At 42.7% G+C, this 27,353-nt stretch overlaps 1 protein-coding gene across 3 annotated transcripts in view; it reads left to right on the forward strand.

The window, feature by feature from the left end:
* LOC142804154 (phosphatidylinositol 4,5-bisphosphate 3-kinase catalytic subunit beta isoform-like) overlaps positions 1 to 27,353 on the forward strand; it is an 88,948-nt gene that overhangs the window by 51,414 nt on the left and 10,181 nt on the right. For all 3 annotated transcript variants that reach the window (XM_075890767.1, XM_075890769.1, XM_075890768.1), the window contains 7 exons: positions 10,379 to 10,435; positions 11,212 to 11,397; positions 17,223 to 17,344; positions 20,766 to 20,909; positions 22,829 to 22,994; positions 25,508 to 25,626; positions 26,604 to 26,713. In XM_075890767.1, coding sequence (XP_075746882.1) covers positions 10,379 to 10,435; positions 11,212 to 11,397; positions 17,223 to 17,344; positions 20,766 to 20,909; positions 22,829 to 22,994; positions 25,508 to 25,626; positions 26,604 to 26,713 — 904 coding nt within the window. The remainder of the gene's footprint in view (positions 1 to 10,378; positions 10,436 to 11,211; positions 11,398 to 17,222; positions 17,345 to 20,765; positions 20,910 to 22,828; positions 22,995 to 25,507; positions 25,627 to 26,603; positions 26,714 to 27,353) is intronic.

Below are 27,353 nucleotides of genomic sequence, written 5' to 3' on the forward strand. Positions count from 1 at the left end.
CACACGTGACAGAGGATGAATGAAACGTTCCTTTCCCTCTTGAACTGCTCTTTGTACGCTGCAATGATTCTTGACCACCAACTATTATTGGCGTTTGTAACCACCCGCCCGACGCTGACCAATCATTTGTCATTCATCTACACGAAGCGATTCTTTCCTTAGTATCTTCCCATCGCCAGGCATCCATTCTTTTGTTCGCGACTTTATTCTTCCAGCAATAAACTGGTCAAATCCTGCTGCGACAACAGCTAGGCATAACACGGCAGCTGAGTTTGTAAACACAAGCCTTACTTTTTGCCCCGCTGCGGTGGTCTAGTGGCTAAGGTACTCGGCTGCTGACCCGCAGGTCGCGGGTTCAAATCCCGGCTGCGGCGGCTGCATTTCCGATGGAGGTGGAAATGTTGTAGGCCCGTGTGCTCAGATTTGTGCGCACGTTAAAGAACCCCAGGTGGTCGAAATTTCCGAAGCCCTCCACTACGGCGTCTCTCATAATCATATAGTGGTTTTGGGACGTTAAACGCAACATATCAATCATCAATCATGCCTTACTTTTGGTTTAACACAGATTGTTACTACCCCGACTATACAGACTGACAACACTTCCACGATCCTCGACCTTGTGCTTTCTTCAAATCTCGATAGCGTTACGTCCATTAACTATCACCCCGGGCTATCTGACCACTCCATCAACGTTTCAGTTGAAGGCCATGTGCCAGCCCAGCCGCGAATAAAAAAAAACGATAACGCTGTACGATAAAGGCGATTACTGTAGCATGAATGCTGACCCTATAACTTTTTATGTAGAATTTTCGCCTAACTTTTTGGATCGTTCAGTTGACAATAAGACGCTACTTTTTAAGAATAAAATCCAGACTCTGATAGCAAAATACGTTCCCACTATTTCTGTAACTGAATGACCAGCTAACCCTTGGTTTAATAATCCCGTCAAACGCCTCAACAACAAAAAGAAACGCCAATATAAAACAGCAAAGCTAAAAATAGTGCTAGTGCTTGGAATAAGTATCACCAATCTGAGAAACTTTACCTCTCTTTTTCGGCTAAAGTCAAACGATCTTTCTATTACACGTCCCTACCTTGTATGCTACAGAATAACACTAAACAGTTCTGGAAAATAATGAACCCGAAGCATTCAAAACCAGTCAGCTAGCGTGACGAACGCATCTGTCCTATTCCAGCTTTTGAAGTTGCCCAGGAATTAAACTGTGCCTTTGGCTCGGCGTTCACCGAAGAACCCGATACAGGATTACCCAATTTTCCTCTTTACGATCACCCCGTCATGCCCGGAGTTGCCTTTGAAGCTATTGGCATAATGAAACTGATTGAATCACTGAAACTCACTTCATCATCGGTCGTTGATGGCATCAATTCAAAAATCCTTAAATATAGTAAACACACATCCAGTGAAATACTTTCGCTCATTTTCCAGCAATCGCTATAATCTGGAGTGGTCCCAGAGGACTGAAAGGTGAGAAAGATTATTCCAGTACCAAAAAATGTAATCTATCAGCTCAGAGTGGTTACCGTCCAATCTCATTCAAATAATTGGAACATGTTATTTATTCCCACGTAACAAAATTCGTAATGTCCCAACACTTTTTCCACCTCAATCAACATGGCTTCCTGAAAGGACTCTCGTTCGACACTCAGACAGCCTTATATATTACCGACGTCAGTACCAGCCTCGATAAAAATGTTCCTGTAGATTCCCTATTGATTTTGACAAGGCATTCGACAAAGTTCCACATAACAAATTATTTCCGAAGCTATCTCGTCTAAACCTTGATCACACTGTACTGACTTGGTCACAAAATTTCTTAACTAACCGTAAGCAGTTTGTATTTACGAACTCGTACTCTTCTAGTTTATCTCCTGTTTTCTCAGGAGTGCCTCAAGAAACAGTTTTAGGGCCCTTACTATTTCTAGTTTACATTAATGACTTCCCAAATAATATTCAAACATAAGTCCATTTGCAGACGATTGCGTCTTATATCGTCCTATTTACACTTGTAATGACAATTTAATTCTCCAGCTTGACCTTAGTATTATTATCAATTGGTGTGATACGTGGCTAATGTCTCTTAATGTCTCTAAAACCTCATTATTGTCTTTCCACCGCAGAACGACATACGTCCCGCATCGCAACGTAATTGGCAGTTCTGACGTTTCATCTGTTCAACTCTATAAATATCTGTGTGTTTCCTTAACCTAAGATATGACATGGTCAACTTACATTTCGGATGTGACCAACGATGCTAGTGACGCTCTTGGGTATCTGTGCCATAATTTACGTTTTTGTTCTTCACCAATCAAATTGCTCACATATCAAACATTGGTCCGACCTAAACTTGAGTAAGCATGTGTGATCTGGGATCCCCACCTCTCTAACTTATCTAATACACTTGAATCTATGCAAAACCATGCGGCAAGGTTTATTTATTCGGCCTACTTCTACCACACAAGCGTCACTAAACTAAAAAGACAAGCTAATCTTGCTCTACTCGTAACAAGGCGTAAAGTTAAGGGGCTGTGCTTGTTTCATAACTTTTATCATTCACGCATTGCTACGACAGTCATTGAAGAAGTCTATTGTCACTCTGACCGCATCAATCACCCTTTGGCTGTTTACCCAAAAAAGGCCCTCACCTCTTCCCATCAGCATTCATTTTTTTATCGAAACAGCAAAAAACTGGAATGATCTGCCAATCGACGCCGTTGTCCTCTCCAGCCCCATCTATTTATACGAAGCAATCACAGAGATTATGTACTAAAGCTCTCTACTGACCACCAATGACATTGTTCTCAATAAATGTCCACCCCTCATGTAAAACCCCTGAATAGGGGCCTTTGAGGTATAGTAAATAAATAAATAAATAAATAAATAAATAAATAAATAAATAAATAAATAAATAAATAAAGTTTGCATTGGTATGACAAATACGTACAAGGTGAGTTAAAAACATACGTGTAAAAAACGACATGTAAACATTTTAACGTGATGCCACACATCGTCAAAGACGTCTTTCGATCGCAGCAGCACAACAGCTCAAGTGCTGTAGTCACAGTCATAACTCCGAGGCCCCGCGAACCACCATGCCGCCAGCGAGGCAGCCAGTTCTAAGCGAGCGCCACCGTTCAGCTCGAGAAAACGTAGACGAGACCAAACACGGCCTTGCACGTGGAGCGTCTGCCGCCAGCGAACCTCGAAGAGTAGAGCGACTGTACGCTGGGCAACCGCCACGAACAGAGCTGAGTTTGTTTGGAGCGAATGCCTAAAAATCCACAGGAATGCAGCCCCTTTCCACAAACTCGAGCGAGGGCAGCGAGCAAACGCGAGTCCACCGCCGTGGCAGCCGCCAACGGTCGGCGCCGAGCTGCTGGCGACTGATTTACGGAGAAGCCAACTGTAATGGCAACCAATTTTCACAGACTCAGTTCCAATGCTAGCGAAAGCCCCAGCCCGTGTCGTTGCACTTACAGCGCACAACATATTACAACCAAGCTCGTTATGAGCAACCGCAACGGATTTTGCACGACTTGCAAAGCGGCGACGAGGTCTCCACCCAATATCGTCAGCCCGGAGCTCATCACGGCGGCGAACAGGCGAGCACTCGATGAGAGAGCTTCCGGGCGGTCGAGGAAAAGGCAGCCGATTTTCGGGTGGTCAAAGAGCACAGGCGAAATACAGACGCCGAATCCCACATTCGGGGTGCATTTCGTGCGTGCGATATACAAAACGACCAAGCCCGTTGCCGGCAAGCACGATTCGTATCACACACCCGACAAGTACGGCAGAATAGAGAATACTCACCTACTTGTGAAAGCATCCAGCGCTGATTTCTGTCCTGAGTCGGACTGAAATAATGTATCCGGTATTATGAAGCGTGGAGCCCCGCCGCGGTGGTCTCGTGGCTAAGGTATCGGCTGCTGACCCGCAGGACGCGGGTTCGAATCCCGGCTGCGGCGGCTGCATTTCCGATGGAGGCGGAAATGTTGTAGGCCCGTGTGCTCAGATTTGGGTGCACGTTAAAGAACCCCAGGTGGTCAAAATTTCCGGAGCCCTCCACTACGGCGTCTCTCATAATCATATCGTGTTCTGGGACGTTAAACCCCACAAATCAATCAATCAATTATGAAGCGTGGAAGCTTGGGCAAGTTGGTAGGACATAACTGAATGCAGGAACAGCGCAACCTAGAAGCAGTTACTTCGTAACTACGGAAGCGAAAAAAACAAGGACAGAAAAGAGCGCTGACTTTTTTAAATATTAATATCGAAATTTAATATCGGAGTGGTGTACATATATAGGCGAAAAATGAGAAAATTGGGCATGCGTAGAAGAGTGCAGGAACAACCACTGCAATACAATGTCAGCAAAACTCTTGTCACTTGTTGAATGGGCTGAAAAACAAATACATATGTAACTTTAAAAAGATTGAGATACGCAATCTCCTTTTGTAACAACGCAACCGATGGGCAACTTACACATTTACTGTCAAACTTGTTTATTTGATAAGCTTCAATTATCTCACGCGAGGCCTGCGAGTTGTGCTTGCTTAATACCTCGCAACGCTCAAAAACTGGCACGCAGCCGCAGTCTCTGCAGTGGATTCCGAGGTGTCCTTGAACTACGTTGTGTACATTGTTATTGTGCTCTCTTAAACGGTCATTAAGGCACCTTCCGGTTCGCCCTATGTATACCATTCCGCACGAAAGCGGAATGAGATATACGACACCAATAACACAAGGTACAAAGCGCGTTCTGTGTTTCACAGTGCATCTTCCTTTAATAGCAGCTGGATTATTCACCAGCTTACAAAGCTTTGCAAGCTTTTCTGGCGCGGAAAATATAACAGTGACACCAGCGCGTTTACCGATTTTTTTCAGCCGATGTGACACGTTATGCAGATAAGGAACTGCAACAGATTTTAAGGGAACAGACGCGCTTTGAGGCTGAGATCGCCCTCCTTGATTTTTAATTTGCTTATGTGGCAACACACACTCCTTAGCCTACGAGCTGTCCCTTCAAAGAAGTCAGTCTTGCCGAAGACCCGGGTACACATCGTTGGTGATGTTGAACTTCCTGAGAAAGTGCATGATGTCTTGGGACTTGGACCAAAGTTTGCTGTTGAACCTCGAAAAACGCCACAAGAGCTATTGACCCTCGTACGACAAGTTGCTCGACGCACCCCGGACAGCGAGATGAACAGGTGTGTTTCTGATGGTGTGGACGTTTTAACACGCTTTAAACCACCTAGCAGTGCAGTGCCCACAAGAAATGTTGTATCTTTCTTAAAAACTCAGTCTTTAGCTCTTTTACCATCGGACAAAGAAGGTGGCTTTGCTGTTTTGCCTTCTCTTTTGTTTAAGGACAAAGCCACCATGACTATAAACTCTGTTTTTAAACCCAGCCACTCTTCTATTGCAAAAGCTAAGTTGAAAGCGAAAAGGCTTTGCAGCTCTCTCGGCCTAGATAAAGTTGCTAAATCTATTGACAAATCAAAGAAGCTAAGTCTTGACATCTTTCTTACCGCTAAGACGCACAAGATTGACTGCCCACTACGGGTTATAGTTTCTGAGAACGGGACCTGGCAAAAACAGGTCGCCTTGTTTTTACAAGAATACCTTAACCTTTTAACTATTGACGATCATTTCCTGTTAAAAGACCCTGAGGCGGTTATTAAGTTTTTAAGGTCTAATGACAAAAGACTGAAGGCTTTCGCAATAGACGTGAAAGATCTATATTATTCACTTCCACATAACGCACTGCTGCAGTGCTTAGAAGAATGCATTGATTCATTTGGGTCGATAAACTTCCAGAATGCGTCAGGTATACAAGTTCATGGTTTTCTGGAATTGCTTTCATTTTATGTAAAGTCAACAGTTGCATCTTGGAATGAGCAACATTTAATTCAAAAAGCGGCGTTTGCATAGGTTCCTGTTTGGCACCAGTCCTGAGTGACATCTTTCTCGCGCATAAGGATCGCCACACTCAAAAAGATCTCGACTTGTCTCTCGTTGTGAAGGTCGGTAGGTTTGTTGATGATTTCATTGTATTCGTTGATTATTTGGATACAGTTTTTGAAGTTGTTGTCCTTAGCCTTCTAGATTTGTTTAAGAAGCACTTGTATCCTCTTGAACTTACGCATGAGTTACCGTCTGGAAATTCGATTAGGTTCTTAGACCTAACACTCTGTTTTAGAAGTAATCATTTGTGCTGGCTGTTTTCACTGAAAAGTGGTAAACCCCCTTTTACCTTTCCACTCAGCTCATTCAAAATTGGTGAAAAGGGGTATCATTAAAAGTTGTCTGGTAAACGCTCTCAAGAGGTCATGCCCGCACTCGATGCAATGCAGTTTCAAAGCACAGGTAGAGCGCCTCTTAAGCGCTGGTTACTCGAGCGCCCTGATTTCTGCTGTTGCGGAAAAACTTTTGAAGCAAATTAAAAATTAAGGAGGGAGATCTCAGCCTCAAAGCGCGTCTGTTCCCATGAAATGTGTTGCAGTTCCTTATCTGCATAACGTGTCGCATCGGCTGAAAAAAATTGGTAAACGCGTTGGTGTCACTGTTATTTTTTCCGCCCCAGAAAAGCTTGCAAAGCTTTGTAATTGGTGAATATTCCAGCTGCTATTAAAGGAAGATGCACTATGAAACACAGAACGCGCTTTGTACCATGTGTTATTGGCGTCGTATATCTCATTCCGCTTTCGTGCGGAATGGTATACATAGGGCACACCGGAAAGTACCTTAATGACCGTTTAAGAGAGCACAATAACAATGTACACAACGTAGTTCAAGGACACCTCGGAATCCACTGCCGAGACTGCGGCTGCGTGCCAGTTTTTGAGCGTTGCGAGGTATTAAGCAAGCACAACTCACAGGCCACGCGTGAGATAATTGAAGCTTATCAAATAAACAAGTTTGACGGTAATTGTGTAAGTTGCCCATCGGTTTCGTTGTTGCAAAAGGAGATTGCGTATCTCGATCTTTTTTAAGTTACATATGTATTTGTTTTTCAGTCCATTCAACAAGCGACAAGAGTTTTGCTGACATTGTATCGCAGTGGTTGTTCCTGCACCCTCCTACGCATGCCCAATGTTCTCATTTTTCGCCTATATATGTACGCCACTCCGATATTAAATCTTTGTTGAAAGTCAGCGCTCTTTTCTGTCCTTGTTTTTTTTTTCGCTTCCGTAGTTACGAAGTAACTACTTCTAGGTTGCGCTGTTCCTGCATTCAGTTGTATCCCATATGCCTGCTGTCTTTTCATCCGCTATGTTGACCTTGATTTTCAACCGGTGGTGTCGTGGTTGGTCGTCACCTTTTTTAATAAGCCAGGGATATAAACCGCGGCGTGGCGGCTTTTCGAGACCGGCTCCAGATTTCATGGATGCGGCGAAACGTAAAAGCAGCAGCACACGCTCATTCAAGCGTACACACAAAAACCGCGTCGTAAATCTTAGATCGCGCGTGCCATCACTAGCAAAATCGGGGGAAGACTGAGCCGGGAGAGAGGAGGACAGCTAGTTTCCGCGGCAGCGGTTTGTGCATGAACCGCATCTCCCACGCGGTTCACCCTTTGCATGGAATTGGGAGAATAAGTGGTTTTCACGCGGCACGCATCCCTCTGTGGTTACTTCTCAACGGTCCATCCGTTCATCCCGCGCGCATATTGGGCTCCATTACTCCTTTTTCGAGTACGTTTGCCTTAGTGTAGAGTGTTAAGAGCTCGTGTTCACCTAAGCTTAAAATAGCAAATACATAAACTGATACACTGACACCTAATGAGCTAGCGGTGCGAGGGAAAATGCAGGAATTCAGAGTTTCACTTCAGAATAGATTTCGCTGCTATAAACGAGGTAACAAACGTTAGTGTTGGCACAATAAATGATAATCTTACTAGTGTCATCAAAGAGCGTGCAACGGAAGTCCAAAGTGCGGGCAGGCACTAGACAGGACACTGGCAAACAATCTCAGGATATGAAAAACCCCAATAAAAAACCGACAAAACATGAAAGTTTCAAATGCAACGACATGATAGAGCTAGTGGAGCTTTCGAAGTTAATTGATTGGCGTAAGGTAGCCCACATCAGAAGGTGTGACATGGAGAGAATTGAGCAGGCTGTTAAAAGCGGCAGAAGCATAAAACCTACGAAGGCGAACTCGTGGATAAAGAAAAATCAGGTGTATGCATTAGGTACAAAGAAGGCAAAGTCATCACCAATATGAATAGGACAGTTGATGAGGCAGACGAGTTGTACAGAGAGCTGTACAGAAGCCTACGAACCAGGATGATATCGTAAGAAGCCATAAAGGCCCAGATGAATTCGACATCATATTAGTCACCACAGGGGGAGTAAGGAAAGCGCTAGAACGACCGCAAAGAGGCAGAGCCACTGGCGAGGAGAAGATAACAATGGAACTGCTAAAGGTGGCAAAAAAATTGTGTTAGATAAACTGGCCACCTTATATGAGAAGTATCTCTTGAAGAAAAGGGTACCAAAATCTTGGAAAAAACCCTGCCGCAGCCGTATAGTGACTAAGGTAATCGGCTGATAACCCGCCGGTTGCGGAATTGGGTCCCAGCTGCGGCAGCTGCATTTTCAATGGAGCCGAAAACGCTGTCAGCCCGTGCTCAGGTTTTGGTGCAAGTTAAAGAACCCCAGGCAATATAAATTTCCGGAGTCCTCCACTACGGCGTCTGTCGTAATCATATGATTGTTTTCCGACGTTAAACCACTCATATCAGTAAACCAAGCTTAGAAGAACGCCAACATCTTCCTAATTCTTAAGAGAGGAGCCGCCAAGAACTTTAAAAATAACACGTCGATCAGCTTACTGTCAACTTTCTACAAACTATGTACAAGAATATTAGCTAATAGATTTAAGGGCAAATCATAAATCAACGAAAGGACTAAGCAGAATTTTGTGCTGGCTACTCCACAATAAAACATATTAATACTATGATTCAGATAATGAAGAAATTCTTGGAAAACAACCAACTCCTATACACAGTTTTCATAGATTACCAGAAGGCGTTTGACTCAGATATGCAGGCATTACAAAATCAGGGCATCCACGAACCTTACATAAACATACTGGAAGAAATCTACAGTGAATGCACGGCCACCATAGTTTTCCTAAAGAAAGCAACAGAATTGCAATAAAAAGGGGTGTAAGGCCAGGAGACAAGATCGCTGCAATGCTATTCACCGCTTGTTTACAGGATGCTTTCAGGAGCCTAGATTGGGAAAAGTTAGGAGTAAGAATTAATGGAGAGTATCTTAGTAACCTGCGATTCGCTGATTACATCGCCTTGAGCAGTAATTTAGAAGAGTGGCAGCTTGGGCTAGTCGGTATGACATGACGATAGTTATAGCGCAAGAACAGCACGACGATACAGAGACAAGAAGGTCGTGTACTTCTTGTCTCTGTGTCGTCGTTCTGTTCTCGCGCTATAACTATCGTGTTGAAGTACCTCAGGGGATGGATTATAGTCCATGAGTGCAGGAATAGACACGGAAAGCAGTAAAGTAGGTCTGAAAATTATATGCACAAACCGAAAGTAATGTACAAAAGTCTGAGATGAAAACAGAGCTTAGCGATAGGTGGAGAGGTGCTGGAAGTAGTAAAGGAATATGTCTACTTAAGACAGGTAGTAAGTGTGGAGCCGAGCCATGAAAGTAAAATAACTAGAAGAATGAAAATGACGGGGATCATATACCGCAAGCATTCTCAAATTGTGAATGAAAATCGGCCACTAACCCTCAAAAGGGAAGTATATCACAGCTGCATCTTTTCGGTACTTACCTACGGAGAAGAAATGTGGAGGCTTACAAGGAGAGTTCTGCTCGAATTGGGGATGACGCAACGAGCGATTGAAAGTAAAATATAGATGTAACCTAAGAGACGAGAACATAGCAGAGTGGGTCCGGGAACAAACTGGGGTTTGGAATATCAAGAAGAAGAAATAAACTTGGGCCGAGCATTTAGCGCGTAGACATGATAACCGCTTGTCATTAAGGGTTACTGACTGTACACCCAGAGGAGTCAAACGCACGAAGAGGAGATAGAAAGCTAGGTGGGCCCATGAGATATAAAAATTTTGCAGGTATAAAGTGGCAGCAGCAGGCACAGAACCGAGAGTATTGGCGGCTCATGGGAGAGGCTTTCGTCCTGCAGTAGGCGTAGTAAGGTTGAGGATGATGATGACGAATGTTTGGTGGATTTCACGCCCAATGTTCTTTCCTGTCTGATCTTTTATTTTCGTTGCTGAATCATAAGTGCAATATTAGTAATAAACATGCTGTTTACTGTTAGCCTGTCATAATTTATTAGAAATATATGTGTTCATTTTTTCAGATTCTTGAATGTGCCGCATCCTGCGTAAAAGAGCAAGGTTCCTCGGCACACGGAATAGTAAGTCACAGGCCATTAATCATTGCAATGGTCGTTAATTTTATTGTCCACCTCACTATTTATCTTCAACGATAATGACATGTGGCGTTAAAACGAAAACAGCAAGGAGCAAGGGAGGCTACCGCCTAATCGGAGTGTGGAACGCTAGTGGTGGTTATGGGATGGCGAGAGGTTCAAAGCGGGGCACACTCGTGTTGTCGAAAAGATGCGACAGTGATGAAAGCTGGTTATTTAGGTTCCAAACACATACGCGGCTTTGTCGACGCACCGACGGGAACAAAGACACGCTGAAGCACACTTTTCACAAGAGTCCATGTCATCACGAGTGCCTTATACTGTGTCTTTGTGCTACAAACCAGGCAGACGTTTAGGAGAACGTGAGGGGCCAGGGTGGATGTTCGGAGAAATAAAAAATTCTTGAACTGGGGTTGCATATGCTCACAATACCATGAAGTAAAAAAGGAAATGTCAGCGCCAGTGAACTTTGTCGTTAAGAGATGGCATGACATGTGGACATGTTGAAATAAAAGGGAAGAACTTCTTGGTTCTTATCCCTATTTTCATTTGCTACATTCATAAGACGCGTAGAAATGCCCTTTAAAGTACACATCTCTGTACATTTACTTACATTTTCATTTATTGCTGGTAACAGTTAGATATATAAAGTAGAGTCATTCATTTGGTGACCCATGTATGTGTGTTATTACGCCCTATACATTAGTTGCGTACCAGCAATGAATTTACAGAATAACATAACTGCAAATTCTTCCTTTCAGGGCCACGCGAGCAAGAGCCACCGCGAGCAGCTAAGGCAGATTGCCGAGCAGGACCCCTTGGCTCCAGTGCACGAGCAGGACAAGCAGTTGCTCTGGTTCCTCCGCTACGACTGTCTCGAGCTTCCACACTCGCTACCCAAGCTGTTGCTGTCACTCCGCTGGGGACAGCACCAGGACGTTGCCATGGTGAGTGTTGTATGTGCACCGAAGCATTCGCGCGTGCCTGTGAAAAGTCATAATGGGCATACTTTTATTCATATAACAATGCAGAAGCACTACACACGAAGAGATAATGTAGCCATAAAGTTCAGTGTACTTTCCGAAATGACAGAACCAATCCACGCGGGACGTGCTAAATTATCAAAGAAAACAATTATCAAGAAAAAAGATGGAGCTTGCCGTGTTCACGCGCACACTACAGGACGTCATGAGAGGGGGGGGGGGGGCTGAATTGAGGTAAGTGTTCCACAACGGAGGCAACCTGGTGTGCTCTAAATGAGTAAAAACAGTATATGTAGTCAAAGCATGAATTATGAGTGCTTCCTGCTCAACAAAACCAAAGCTGAAACAGGAGAAGCAGTGGTGTTCCATGGAATCATTCCTGAACCTTGCAAATGCTGCGTGGGAGCGTCTGGGATTTCACCATGAGACACGCCACCTCAACTGAGAATTAAAATAGTAAAACTGTTCTTTCCTTTCAAAGTATCAACCACACTTGTCATCAATGACATCAGCAGCATCAAAAATGTTTGCTTTGCATTTGTGCAGTATGAATTCATGCGGCTCGCCATATGAATGGCGTAAGGGGTGAGTGCTTTCAAGCTGCGCAGCCTAGTCAAAAAGTCGCGCAACTATTTATCATAGCCAGTATTATTGCTACAATTTCATTTATGGCTCGGCTTGTATAGCCACTCTCAAAGCCTTGGTTGCAGTAAGCAGACTTCCACGACCATTGTTCGCCACGATCTTTTCATGATGGTAGACCATGGGTTGTGTGATGGTTTGTGTGCAAAAAAAAAGTGTCTACGTAGTGTCGAAGCAAATAGCTTTTGATATAGACGTAGTTTTCTGGTCATAAAGTACGCCTGGAAGTATTTGGATTAGCTTGTCAACATGAAACTTTTGCTTGTATTCTGTGTTGAGTACTTCAAGTAGGCGTCATAAAACATTTGCAATGTTTGCTCGAGCGCCACTTCCTCAGCCTACCTTGTAAATAATCAATACTGCGACCCTTACTGCAGGCCTTAGCAGAGTGTATTTGCATTTGATGGCTTTTTCTAAGCTGCAAAAACTGAAACAAATTAGAAAAAATGGCAGTGTACACTTCGGGCATGGAACACAATGGTTCACACCAATCATGCACAAGAGCTTTTAGGGCCATATTCATGATCAAGAACTACAGCAGGTGTGTGGCCGGAGTGCTGAAAGATAGCTGTAAAATAACTTCGATAGTCATGCTACTCTATACGGTAATTGTTTTAGAAAAAAGTGTTACATAAAAGTGTTATACTAGAGGAGAAAGGAAATGTATTCAAGGCGGGTCTTTTTCATATTAGACAAATAAACAGGCGTATACAATGTGTCTGTCATATAACTAAATGACTGAAAGAAGATCTTGCAACATAGGAGATTTATTTTTCCGTCCTAGCGTTGGAGCAGTTTGATTTTACTTGTAGAGATGTGTTGAAACGTGACGGCACACGTTATAAATAAGTATGACGGCTTTTTTTATTTGTTTCTATTTTGCTATCATTTTTTCACTTACGGACACCCTCTTACAGACCTATATTCTGGAATGAGGCTGAACATGACCAACAATGGAGCAGAAAGCCTGCGAGCCAGTCCGAGAGAGAAGCACTCATAATTAGATGATTAAATTGCAGCGTTACTGTGTTTTTTCCTAGTAAAAAGTTTGAAATAAATACATCGAGCAAGATATTTCAGTAATCTACTTTCTGCAGGAAAACATCATAAGCTGAGTATGCGTAATGAAAGTCAGCTACTTACTTAAATCGCATTCATCTAAAAGTACTCCTAGCAGACACAAAGCTATTATAATTTTCTTGCGAGGTGGTCCAATGTATTGTGGTCACTGCTGTTCGTTCATCTGACGGATGAAACTGACTTCTTGGTTCGCCGCCTGGTATTCCAAATTGTGTGATGGTCAGCATTTTTGACTGCATCCTGAAGTCTGTTTTGCATGAAGCTGCGCTTGGTAGCATAACTTGGGTTGCTCACTTGAATGAAAAAAGCCACTTTATTTCGTCCATTGATATTCAGGCTATTTCCTAAAATGCTGTGAAGGCCAGTAGACAGGGCTCCGAATAACGATGCTTTGCGTAGTTATGTCTCACAAAAACGAACAATTAACGAATGATAGCATAGCCGTGCGTCAAGGCGCTACAGCGAGAGTGCGGACGTCTGGGCAATGAGTCCTCACATTCATTGACTATAGGTCGCTTATTTAAAAGTCGAAAATAAAAAAAAATGGTCAATATACGGTGAAAGGAATGCCATCACGCAGGCTTTCCGCTCAATGAGTAGCGTAGGTGGGATTATTTACACTCCGGAATACCAGCACAAATGACATGGCTGATGCACGCCAAAAGAACAGAATCAAAACTGAGAATTCCAGACGGAGGATTCGTTCACGCTACAGCCTCCTGACAAGTATTTGTTTTTGGGGAAACTGTTCTACGACGATAAGACTTCTTAGGTGATCGGATTGCCGATAATTTTTATTAAAGCACGTGAGATATTCCGTTCATATAGTGTGTGTCAGAGCTTCAAGATACTGTTATTCATTCGGTGCTCATTTCATGGCATGACCATAGGCTCATTCACCCTTAAGAATTAGTACCAGAATAACATTATTAGATATATTCGTCTGTAATCAGCGTATGATTGTGCAAAAAAATACGACTGCTTCGTTTCAAGTAACACTTTCCACCTTTCAAGGTAATCATGCAATGATCGTAGTATCAAAGCTTGTTACCTCTCGAATTTATCTTCACAAACCTATTTAAGTTCTTTAACCACAGTGCACTAACAGAGAATGGTCGAATGCTTCGATCACTCGTAGCGAAGAGCGCCCTTGAAGCTACCCAGGCTGGCTTGACAGAACCTGAAGAAGCCACGTCCGCGCGTATCATGTTTTTTAGCGGGTGCCATGTGACACGCTTGCTCTCTCCCATTGTGAGAACAGTGCATGCTGTACTCGACTGCATGCATACAAGGCACCTCTCATTGTAAGGCTGAGCTAAAAGGATAAAAGAGGCCAACAGACCTCTCCTGTAATGTCGGTCCTTCAACCCGTGTCGGCTACGGGAGCTGATCGCTTTTGGCGATGAAACGAGCGTACTCGGTGGCCTAGAGTTCATGCAGCTACAGAAGAAACTTGGTGCAACTTTGTACAACTTGACATTTGCTTTGCCCGCATGCCTTTCGTCCTGTGTGATAATACCTGTTAGCAGCAGTTGGAAGTCGACGCTCTTTGAACTTTTTCTGTATCATTCTTTCAAGTTTTGGGCGCTGTTACATGTGTTCGCATTCCCTTAAACACGCAGATTCAAACTTGCATACACTCAAAAACATACCCCATACACAGCTCAGGTGTGGCGTATGTGCTTGCGTAGATGCGTGTGTAAATGTGAGCTTGTTTGAAGGAATTCAAAGTAGTGCCAAGTTCCCACCTTCGAAGAACAATGCCGAGGGTATGAGCGGCACTATTTTAAATGCAAACCTTAGCACTTTTGGCATTTATCTATCTATCTATCTATCTATCTATCTATCTATCTATCTATCTATCTATCTATCTATCTATCTATCTATCTATCTATCTATCTATCTATCTATCTATCTATCTATCTATCTATCTATCTATCTATCTATCTATCTATCTATCTATCTATCTATCTATCTATCTATCTAGCTGCCTGTGTCTGCTGGGTGCTACTTAACTTCGGTTTCACGAAAATTAGTACGAGAGGGTGAGTTGGTTTGACGAGTACGACGCGCTGGTCATGACATGAATAATCTCACAATGCCGCCACGTACGCCATCGAACACTTTTCAAAAAACTTTGGCACATACCCGGTTGCGAGTATGTGCCACATGTGATAAGACATTTTATATCTACTCGTATACTGGTATACCGTAAATGTGGTGACCGGAGGGCGACAGATTACAAACACCGCCTCGGTACAGTTGCCTTCCGCCATAGAAACTGTAGAGACGGCCATTGCTTTGACCATGACGAGCGCCTCCACCCAAACGGAATTAGGTGACTCCAATACAGCCATAATTAATCTCTCAAAGAGGAGTATCAACAACCGAGCAGCCAGGATTTCAAGAAGCTGTCAGCTGAACAGTATAATTCAATTAGTATTGGCCCCTGCCCAGTCGGGGAACCCTGGGAACGAGGAGGTGCACCACGTAGCCCGAGGTGTAACAAGTCAGGAGGCGTGTCTCTCGGACCCAGTCTTCCTGGTGAGGCACCAACTTCCTTTAATAACATCACAAACTCACAAAAGTTACCAGCGCATCTACTCATCGGCTGATGAAGACCTTACGAGAGCGCAGGCCACGATAGTCCGCCGCATTCAAACTTACTCTCATCTTAGTACTCACCCGCTGTCGCCTTTTACATGCGGATTGGTGAACCCAATCTGCCAAAAATGTAGCCCCCCAGAATTTGCTACACAAAATCAAGTATTGTGTGGCTGTGATGGCTTTCCTGCCCCCAAAATGCTCGCTCACGGTCAGAGTGGGAGGAGCTCGTTAAAACTCCAATTAAGGAGGAGCAGCTCCCTACTGCTGCCTGGGCCGAATGAGTCACTGCCCACGTGGAGCCACCTTGAGGACCGTACCTTCTCTTTCAATGAAGTTGGTTCCTCTTCTATATCTTCCCAGGAATGGCGAGGACACACATGAATAACATTAACGTTTGATACTTAAGTATAAAGTGTGATAGGCAGCATTGACCGAACGACTGCAAGAAGAAAACGTCAGTGTCCCAGCAGGAATCGAAATTTAAAATTCTGCGAAGGAATGAAGTATTCTATCACAAAGCCACACCAGGTCTCTGAAATGCTTTGCAAAGAGGTCCTAATGTTCAAGAAACGTAAATTCTGGTTTCAGTACTATAAATTTTCAGGCTATCAAAATTTTATAAACATTCATAACACTTCATAACACTTCATAACACTTCATAACACTTCGCACAATAAGAAAATTATAATACATTCACCTTACCTCCCCATGCTACGCATAACATTGATTCTCAAGGTACGCTGGATCTGCCTTTTTTTTTTTTGTCAGAGAGGCCGTCAGCTGCAGTGTTTCGGTCGCTTAGGTACAGCCCCTCTGTTTTCTTAAATTGTGTCAAACTGTGTCTTAAATTGCGTTCCTACGCCGGCCTGTTGCGACACCTCATGCCGGGAAGCCCATTTAATCCAAAGGCGTTGTTGATGTTGTCAACTGTCACCCAATAGCAGCAATATGTTGTTTGACAGCCCACGTAAAACTGGGAACCCGACCACCAAACTGATTGAGAACGAGGCCTCTGAATAAAAAATATATGGAAAATGCTTGGAGAGATAAAAAATATTCATGGGTGTTGGTGGGGCCTACTGCGACAAGTAGTCTTGTCTTCTTTAGTGTATCAACAACCCTGACACGACCAAACACGACCACTAGTGAGAACGTTGGCTGGAGTGACACACCTTTTGTAAGAGTTTTCATTTCTAAAAGCTTCCATCTTCCGAAACCGATGAACTTGTTCGTTATCGGTATGAAGACTGCATGGTTGACAATGTCGCGAATTCGCGCTCTGTGTGTGAGCCATTCGTGCGCACGTATACATAATTTCGCTGTTTTATGCTCATAGTATAGTGCTTGTTGTTCGTAGAATTCATTTTTTTTTTTGCTCACCGTGCCCGAGGGGTGACTGAGAACCCATTTAATGGCATTTCTGACCATTTTGCACATATCTTGGTTCTGTTTTGTTTAAGATGCAAGCGCTGCTTCAAATATGGAAGCTTCTCAAGCCGGAACAAGCTTTAGAGCTCTTGGACTACAGCTACCCAGACAACTTTGTGAGAAGCTTCGCCGTGCGCTGTCTTCATCAGATGGAGTGAGTACATTCATACGGAAGTGAGCAAGTCAGAAGTTCGAGTTCTTCTTAAGCGAACTCTTAATATAAAATTTAGCAGCAATAACGTTAGTGCTGGTTTAACAAATATTTAAATGTAATAGCTAGATAATACACCGCTGCTCAAGACACACATCCATTCATAATATGACTCGCTACTACTAGCGTATTATGCAAGACTATATATATAATAGAAGGTTGACTTGCACAAGCGCTACGATGGATCCCAGATACTTATATGTTTTGTTCTTTTCAAAAAATAACTTCGGTTAGAGAAATAGCGCTTGCCTGTTTCTTTTTTGTTCTTTGTTTTGTGCGTGGTAAAAAGTTATAATATTCACGCACACCAACTCGTCCATCCATCTGTTTTATTGCAAACCTTGTAGTGTTGATACGCAGGTCAAAGTGAGCTTCCACTTCATTATCTTTTTTATTTTATCACTTTTGTGGCGTCTTACTGTTTTACTAATAAGTAAAAACATGCGAGGCGATAAACAAGATAGTAATCATGCACGTAAAAATGTATTTTCAAGAAAGACATGATTGTTGGTATAGTAGTTTCATAACAGTCCAGTTCATTGATTGATTCATCGATTGATTGATTGATATGTGGAGTTTAACACCCCAAAATTACCATTTGAATTTGAAACACGCCATAGTGGAGGGCTCCGGAAAACAGTCCAGTTAGAACTTTGATATAAATAACTTATGTATGAAACTTTATTTCTTTCGGAAGCTGTATCACGTTGCAGAGAACTTAGTCCTACACAAATAAAACTCGGAATACATCAAGTGATCTTTCCGTCACAGGTAGTTTAGTGTGGTTTAGTTTCACTCTGTACAACTCGACACATGATACTTACAATGCCACTTTCACAAATAAAAAGGCTGTCTGTCACGTCATTAGAGTTGCCCTATATTAATACGTTCCTTTCAAGTTTTGTTATCCCCCCGTTTCACTACGTTCCGCGCAAACCGCGCCTACAATGTTCGAAAGGCTTCGAGGCTGTAGTGCGTCGTTTCGTTAAAATTACGCCCACTTCGTGAACATTTCCGAACATTCGGGAACCTACGTAGCCGCTAGTGATAGCGCTATAATATTCGATGGCAAGGGTATAAATGCCGACACGGTTCGCCACTTGTGAGTTGATCGACGGCCGACGCTCTGTCCGCCGCTATCAGTGCCAGTGCGTCGCCGTAATCTTACTTTTCATTTGTTGGTCACAAGTTCGGCCCCAATAAACAGTTTTCATCCTCGATTTATAGTCGACTCCCTTCGGCCACGTCATGACTCCACGACAATATTCACTGCTTTTCACATACTTTCACGAGCAGATCATGTACGAAGTTGATATACTGTACTTATAATACCTATGCTCTTCCATCATTCAACAATGTCATCAACCTAGTGCAATTCTGCAGCACAACAATCGCCCGTTCATTAGTCATAATGCAGGACAGTGGCCTATACCACGTTTTCGCTTTGTCTATAAACTATAGGATTTCAAATATTTCATCTCAGTTTTTTAAAACACGCACCCACACTTATCTGGTCTATGAATCTACCTACTACGTCCGTGAGCCATTAGCACTAGTCTATAAACAATGCCCTTCATTCAACCTGTACATTTTATGTATCTTTTAAGTATTAATTTTGTGTCCTTGAGTTACAGGCTGTATAATTTGAATGTTTATCTGTATTCTTGATACTTGTTCCAGTTCTATAGGTGCATTTTTTTTCTCATTTGCTTTCTTAGCCGCGGCGGCTGCATTTATAAGGAGGCAAAATGCTCTAGGCACGTGTATTCAGTGGTGGTCGTTAGTAAACCCAGGTGCTCAAAATAACTGGAGCTCATAATCACGACGCCTCTTGTAATCATATAGCTGGCCTGCGACGTAAATCCACAACAATCATTATTATTCATCTTTTTCTTGTTGTTATTTTTGTTGTTGTGGTCGTCGACAAAAAAGTATGATGGAGTGATACTTCTACTGGCATACGGCTGAAGTTACAGGCTCTACCTATTTTCGATAAATATTCCTGCATGGGCGGAATGACTTATATTTGTACAAACGTATGACTATGTCTTATTCTGCTTGATTATGCATCCCTCTTTTCGTGAACCTTGCTCTACTGCCACATGCCATATATTTGGTCTAATGTGTTCCATCGAGCTGCTGTTTACGGCGTTTAGAGTGGAAGGCCACAGCGGGAATACTTTACTTCTAATAAATAAAAATATAGCAGCTGCTATAAAGTATAAAACAAACTCCACACCTACCGCTGTAATTATGTTTATTTCTCTCCGGAATTTCTTGACCTACCAAATAAGGCACTCCAATTCAGTTTATTTATTTATTTAGTCAGCAATTTATTTAGTTTTTATTATTTATTTATTTATTCATTTATTGCTTATTTATAATAATATTTACACATTGCAGTGGTTTAAGCCATTAACTATAGGAAACTAAAAAACAAACCAAAAATAGTATGCATTGCAACGGTTTCACTGCAATGCGCGCTAAGTAGCCCTTGAACTTATTATACTATATAAGTTGTTTTTGATCTTGCTACAAAACCAATTGATTCATTTTTACGTTAACAAATGCTGGTTATTATGCCCAAAAGGGCACTTTATTTGAAGCTAGATCTCTATCTTTCCGGCCCCCGCGGCTATCTTTTGGATAAGGCTTCAAGGGACAATACCGACTTTGCCTGTTGCATTAAGAATATCATTGGTTTGACCGAAAGTTAATTAATCCTCGAACAAAAAACGGGTTCAACGCCATAACACTGCAGCACAAAACTGGTGTGTTCTTTTTACTTCTGCATACCCCAGCATGGCGCCTTTTTGCAACCAAAGGACGACAGTTAAAGCACACCACAAAAGGTGTCAAACTGACTTGTACATCATTTATGATAGGGTTTTTGTGCCTTCATGCAAGACAAATATACTTTCCTGTCACAATACTTCGGCATGACCCCATAGTTATGTGTATATTCGGATGGCGGAAACATCGCACCATCAAATTTGACGACGAAAGACTTGGATAATAAACGGCTACAGCATCGTTAAGCCCACTGTTTGAATAAAAATAGAAGATGAAGTAACTTTATTTGTGTGAAAAACAACACTTTTCACAGAGGGACGGCGTTCAGGCTGTGCTTGGCTGCCACCTCCTCGGCTGGTTGTGTGGCCCGGAGCTGTATTTTAAGGCTCGGGTTGACGATATTTGTAGCAGGCTGTGACAGCATGATGCTAAACAGCAGATTCATTAGAATGTAGTTAGGCAGCAACTTACTGCCTAATTACTATTTGCCATTAGTCACTACGCACCAAGAAACGCTGCAAGCGTGATAACACATCATTGTATTAACTATTTTTGTTCTTTCCTGCAATAGCGACGAAGAACTGTCCCTGTACCTCTTGCAACTAGTACAAGCACTCAAGCATGAGTCTTACCTGGAGTGTGATCTCGTGAAGTTTCTGCTGGAAAGGGCCCTGAAAAACAGACACATCGGACACCAGATGTTCTGGCTGCTAAGGTAAGGGCTGCATGCCGCACTAGTTGTCTTTATGGGACTTGAAATCTGTTTTGAAATCTATTTTAAATCTATTTTGACATGAAAACTGTTCTTTGTATTGAACAATGTTCTGTATTCCTGCAGCTTGGTGTTAGCACTTGTTCCCGTTGGGCCTATATAAGTGTGACCACAAAGCAATTGTTCCAAATAAATAATACCTATTTTGCACATCACTTACGACTATCACAAAATGCAAAAGGCCAAAAACAATGAGGATGTGGCGTCTGTTTCACAGACAGTTGCGTCTTATCTAGTTTATTCATCTAATTCATCATATCCAATTTCTACATCAGAGTGAAGACCATGGATTAAATTTTAGACCATATTTTTCTAGAGCGATTGTTTTAGGACTCCATATGACTGTGGTGAACTGAAGTCTATTATCTGAGCTTCCTTGCCTTTAGTTTTAAATGTCAAATTAAAACGCAGATTTATGGCAAATGATGCAAGTGGTTTCCTTTTCAGTCTCAGTAGTTATCGGCATAGTTCTCATAGTTATCGGCATAGATATCGGCATAGTTCTGACAAAAGCATCTAGAGGGCTCCTAAGAACATTTGAAAATACACAGAAAGAGCGCGTCATTCTCTCTCGGCGTTTTTCGTCTTTGTAACATATATCCTGACGCCGGCAGTTTGCTCACGTGACGTCAGATTGAAAGAAGCTGTCTATTGGTCAATATGTGAGAGATATTTATTGTGAATTGTCACCTACTTTGCTTTTCCGTGGAGCCGCATGCCCGATCTGCTTAGCCTCACATGAACATTGATCGCGACAAGTTGAGTTCACTTCGTTTGCGACTACGCAAATGGAGACAGCAGCGTGCAAACAAAAAACATAAAATCTTGACTAGCTCAACGCTTAATTCTTTATTTACTCACGTTTTCTGAAGAAATATGTGCTGAGGAGGAGATAGCGCTTGGAAGGATGACTAGCGAAGGATAAAAAGAAACTATTGAAGTTAGTGTAGTCTGAGCCAATACGCGTTTTACATTTAGCAGCCAGACTTCTGTATAGATGCCGTGGTTTTACCAAGCAATTGCTCGCGACAGTCATTATACTGAATAAAATAGTGTATTGTTCGAAGCAAGACAAAATGTTCGGCGCCCATAATGTATACCACAAACTGTGGTACAATTATAATCTGTGATATGACAGTGATCTTGAGACAGAGTGATCAGACGCTAAAAAACTAGCGGAAGCCTTCTACATCAAAAAAAGAGTGTCATGCGCCAGCCAAACGTCAGTTCCTCTGCCTGAAAATGAAGAAAGCCTAATCAGTAGTAAATGTTTGACTGACTTGACCTTTCGTGGCTTGCGCTGGTTCCTCAGAGTGAATGCTTCTATTTTTATCGTCAAGGTTTCTTGCCGGCTACTCTCTTATGTTTGTGGTAAGTGTTCAAATAATCTGTATATGCTAATAAATTACCACTTTAGAGTCAGCGCCTGAGTTGTGTTATCTTATTTCTACTCCGTCCTGCGTGCTGTTTTCGCTTAATGTTTGAAACCCTGAATATACTGTAGGCGTAGGACAGCCCGCCTAAGGTAGAGTATTAACACATTTTTCAGTGTACAGTGTCTCATAAACGAGTCATAATTGCGTTTTTGAACTGCAGTGTTTAGAGGTGACAGCAACGAAGCTATTTTTTCTCGGGGTTTCATCCCCTCTTTCACCCCCTTCACCCGAAGAAAACTGTCTACTAGAAAAAAAGTTCATTCATTCATCCATTCATTGTTTCATTACTTCCTTCATTCATTCGTTCACTCATTCATTCATGTTTCTCGATACCACCACTGTACGGCGTCTCTCATAGTCATATACTGCAGTTGTTTTGGTACGTTAAACCCCGAATATCAATCAATCAATACCACCATTGTGCAGGTGCGAGATGCACGTGGCCGCGCTGAGCGTCAAGTTCGGTCTCATTCTGGAGGCGTACTGCCACGGGGCGCCGGAGCACCGTGAGGCATTGCTGCGCCAAGCCGAGGCTCTGTTCAAGCTGCGCACGCTGGGCGAGCAAGTGCACCTGGAAGCAAGCAAGAGAAAGGCAGGTTTGCCTGTAGCCTTCGTTTCGTGAGCGTGGCGATAACGTCTCACTCACTGCGAACAGAGCTATTCCAGCTTGTGTTTTGTTCTGGTGCTGCACTGACAGAATTTTAGGAATCTGTATCTGTTCCCCGACGTTGCTTTTTCGCGGCTTCAAAAAATGGAACCAGTCGTGTGGCCACAGACTCACAGACATGAGCGAGCCGTGTCTTCCTTATTGAATGGCAGCGTTTTATTTTGTTTACAGCGTGGAAACTGTACAAAGTCGCCTATTAAGCATTTCGCTGTCAAAGCTGTGGCTGAAACCTCGCAGAGCGTAAGTAACGTTTTCTGAAAGCTTCCTTCTGTGAAGTTCCAGGAAAATTGATAAAAAAAAGTGAAGCACCAAAAGTTTTTCAAAAGTCCGGTGTTAAAAGAACAGTAAACTAAAACAATAAGTACGTTGAGGCTGATCACCAATACTATATACCCTGGGAACTCAGGTGCACCCTAAGTTCAGCATCATACGTCTACTATTTGATCAGCAAATTACCCTCAATTTTTTTTTCATTTTAAGTTTCCCACCCAATTATATGATCGGGAAGTTATATACTTGAAAGTGCTTTTCGTATTTCGCCTTATTCGCTCAACAAAACTTTCTTAACCTTGGTGTGCCAAATCTCTTGCACTTTCAAGAGACAATGTACTTCATTGTCACTGATTAGCAACTTTACAGGCCCAAGTACGCGTTGTCGAAATCTTGAATGTCGTGGCAAGTGGTGCATGCATAGGAGGCGCCGACAACCGCATGTTCTTTTACGGCGTCTTCCCGCTTACAAAGCGTCTTCTCGCAGGAAGCGGGGTTTTTTCTGTTAATATGAACGTCCAGATTATTATTACGAGAAAATATCTTTTACTTGTCCCTTTAGGTTTACGTGTCCCGTTAAATCCACGAAAGAAAAAGTGTCAATCAAATGACACGCCACGAAAATTAAAGCGGACAATTCCGACTAGCGACTTGTCAGATAGATAAGAAACTCTATTTGTAGTTTGAGTAGTTTACCAGATGGTAAAAACTTTCGAAAATACACGCCAACAATATTATTTGTTTAGGCTATATGAGCCCCCGCTGAGCATCCGTAGCCAACCCTAGCCGACAGCAGCAGTCATTGACCTGACTGTAGCCGATATCCTTTAGAGTGAATCAGCCTACAGTCTTGAGGGCGTTTTATCGTGCCTATAACGTACACCCTTAAAGAAAAGAAAAAATGCTTTTTCCCGAATATACACCACCACATCATGAAGGGTTGGCACTCGTATGAACACGCTTATCCCTAAACAACCGTGAAAGATGGTCTAAAAGTCAGGGAATATTCAACTACAGATGGCATCAGCAAAGAAGGTAAATACGTGTCCGTATACCAAATGGATGGAGCCCTTGGCCATTGCACAGCGTTACATCGACCATCAGGTAAATACAGCCACGGTATCTTGAGCTGCCCTTCGATGTCGGTTGCGTATTCCTGTTCGGTATAAATGAACATTAAGCATCCGCAGGATAAGTACACATTTATGCCGTCCATGTTGATAGCCATAAAAAAGGCAGATCTTTTAATCTAAACTTGTTTATTATTCAACCATCCTTTCATCAGCCTGTCCTAACTATCATTTCGTACGCTTTCATATGGGCCACATGTGTTTAGATGACCCATAAGTTAGCTGCTAAAGGCCACCTTGCTTGTGGACACTTCTTCCGGTTCGTCCAGCCTGTCGCAGCTGCTAAAAACTGTTTCAGGTAAAGCATTTGTTCTAACGCAAACTATAATCTACGCCAAAAGACTATTACTCCCTCATTCTTGCAAATTCTGGTTCAGAGAAACTGTGTTTTGCTTGCTTAAAATCTCTTGAAGTTAGCAAACCGATTTATAGTCGGTCATTTAGCCGAAATTGGCCCACGCAAGTGTTTGTAGTATGGTTTTGAACTCATTTTCACCTTCTTTTTGAGTCAACTGCAATTCAGTGTCTTCTCGCTGGGGCAGCAAGATGCAGGGCAGCTGCCTATTCATAGAGTAATAAGAAACAGTGGCACTTAGGCTCACATTCTATGGTACCGCAGCCTTTCGCAGTGCGCAAGTTTCTGCTTTTTTCCTAAGGTAACTGCTGAGCAACATTTAACTCTATTTATATTGGTAGTTGTGATTTCTTGCGACGTTTCGTCTAGGCATTCGTCTAATGTATTGTCAAAATAAGATGAGTATTTAGTGCTTGCCTGATCGCGATAGAACAAGACGTCCTTTTTTCTATTGTATAGTAGAGTGCCTAGCTATAAGACAAAAAAAACGCAATTCACAGCCCTAGATGTATAGTAAGGCTGATGAACAAATGTGCCGTTATATCACGCACACATTGGTGTATGGTCATTGTGACACCTTTCTTAGAAGTGGCCTTCACATTTGCTGCCATAATGTTAGCTGTGCGCGAGAGCATAACGTGTGTTCTCTTTTTAACCTCTTCACATGAACCATGTCAAGACAGGACAGCCGAGAGAAGCTGGTGGCCTCAATGCAGGAGATCATGTCAAAGGAGACATTTCGAATCACATTCCGCAACCTGTGCAGCCCACTAGACCCCTGCCACGTCTTCAGCTGCATTAAGTGAGCCTTCATCCAAATTCATGCATGTTCACAGTTTAGAACATTACTTTATTATTTTCAGTACGTCAGCGTTCATTGTCGTCTGCTGCTGCTGCGGTCGTGATGGTCGATTTTCTTAAGCACGGGAGACTGCCGCCTTTCTCCAAAGGAGAGTTCGCTCTCTCATCCCGACTCGCCGCGTGACGAGAGGGTGCGAGTGGCACACGTTCACTATGTAAACGGTCTTTCAGCGTTGAACGCTGAACAACCAGCTCACAAGAAACTACAACGCACCCTAGCCCACAAGAGGCAGCGCCGACGCAGGCAGCGTCCGCTAGCGACTTCTTATTGTAACAACTGTTCGCTCTGCACAACCGTTCACCGGCCATGCCTTATACACAGGCACTGGATGTTTACCTGCAATGTAGTGCTGCTTGGAGATGTATTTTAGGCGTAGTTGAACAACAAATATACACAGGGTGCGTGTTAACTAAAAGTGGACTGTATCCTTCGCCCATCCACAGATCTCACGGCACTGGAGCTGACTGCCCTTCACTGCATTATTCGCCCTTAGCCAGTTTTATTGCTCGCGTTCGGCCCGCGGGGTTGGAAACTCGGCGCGACGGCTGCAGAGACTGTCTGCGTTCGTGTGCACGTCTGATAAGCTGCAGTGTTTTCTCGAGGAAGTTTGCACTTTTCTGCTTACGCAGGCAATAACAGTAATTATAAAGATAATACCTGTTTTGAATCAATCGCTGAATACCGTGTTGTTTGTTAGAAGGCCAGTGCCACTTTGCCTTGTATTCATGTCATGTTGCTGACATAGAAAAATTTGTTTCCACTGTTTCGCACCCAGAAAACTAGTAAATATATACCCGTAAATTTTTTATTCTCGGACAACATAGTACTTCTACTCCGTTAAGTTTTAGTGATTCGTAGGAATACATTTCTTAGTTTTGATTTCAGTGTTCTTCTCTATTTTCTTCCTCTTCTTGTAGACCTGAAAAATGCCGGTTCATGGACTCGAAAATGAAACCACTTTGGCTAGTCTTCGAAAACAGCGATTCAGCCGCGGAAGACATTGCAATCATCTTCAAATACGGCGACGGTAAGTAAGCCAACGTTGTACATATTTCATGTGAATTGAAAGTAAGTAATGTAACAGTAGTTTTTCTAAAGCCACGTTTATATGTATGTTCGGCAAGCTGAAATGTCTTCAAAATAATAATATCCAGAATACCACCTTTTCTGAAATCCTAAAGCTATTTTGCTAAAGGTGACAATAAAAGTAAGCTTACTTATACCTTTAATAATGATGACAATGATGACAACTTTCACATAATGATAGAGAGCGCAGTTTACTGAGACAAAATAAGAAGGCTGAATTCGTAAAAACGTTTTACGTAGCATTGTTTTGAAAAAAAGTTTTTAGGCCTGTGGGGACGTTAATAGTGAAGTGACTGGCCGATGACTTTAAAAATTACGAAACTTAAGCTTTCTGTATTCGGACTTACTACTGTTTCTTGCATTCTTTTGTGTCTTGTTTTGCCTGCGCTCTGGTTTTATTTTTTATTTCAACAAATATATTAAATTCCTAGAGTTGATTTTTCGCGCTAACCGTACGAAATAACAAGTACGAACAAAATAACAGACAGCGACGAATCGACGTCTTCTCGCCCCAAACCAGGAAACAATGTCCTCTTCTTTCTTCACTTCCAAGCGATTTCACGTTACAGTTAATGGCTTAT

The sequence above is a fragment of the Rhipicephalus microplus genome, chromosome 3 (genome assembly GCF_043290135.1).
Source record: "Rhipicephalus microplus isolate Deutch F79 chromosome 3, USDA_Rmic, whole genome shotgun sequence".
In the NCBI taxonomy this organism is placed as follows: domain Eukaryota; kingdom Metazoa; phylum Arthropoda; class Arachnida; order Ixodida; family Ixodidae; genus Rhipicephalus; species Rhipicephalus microplus.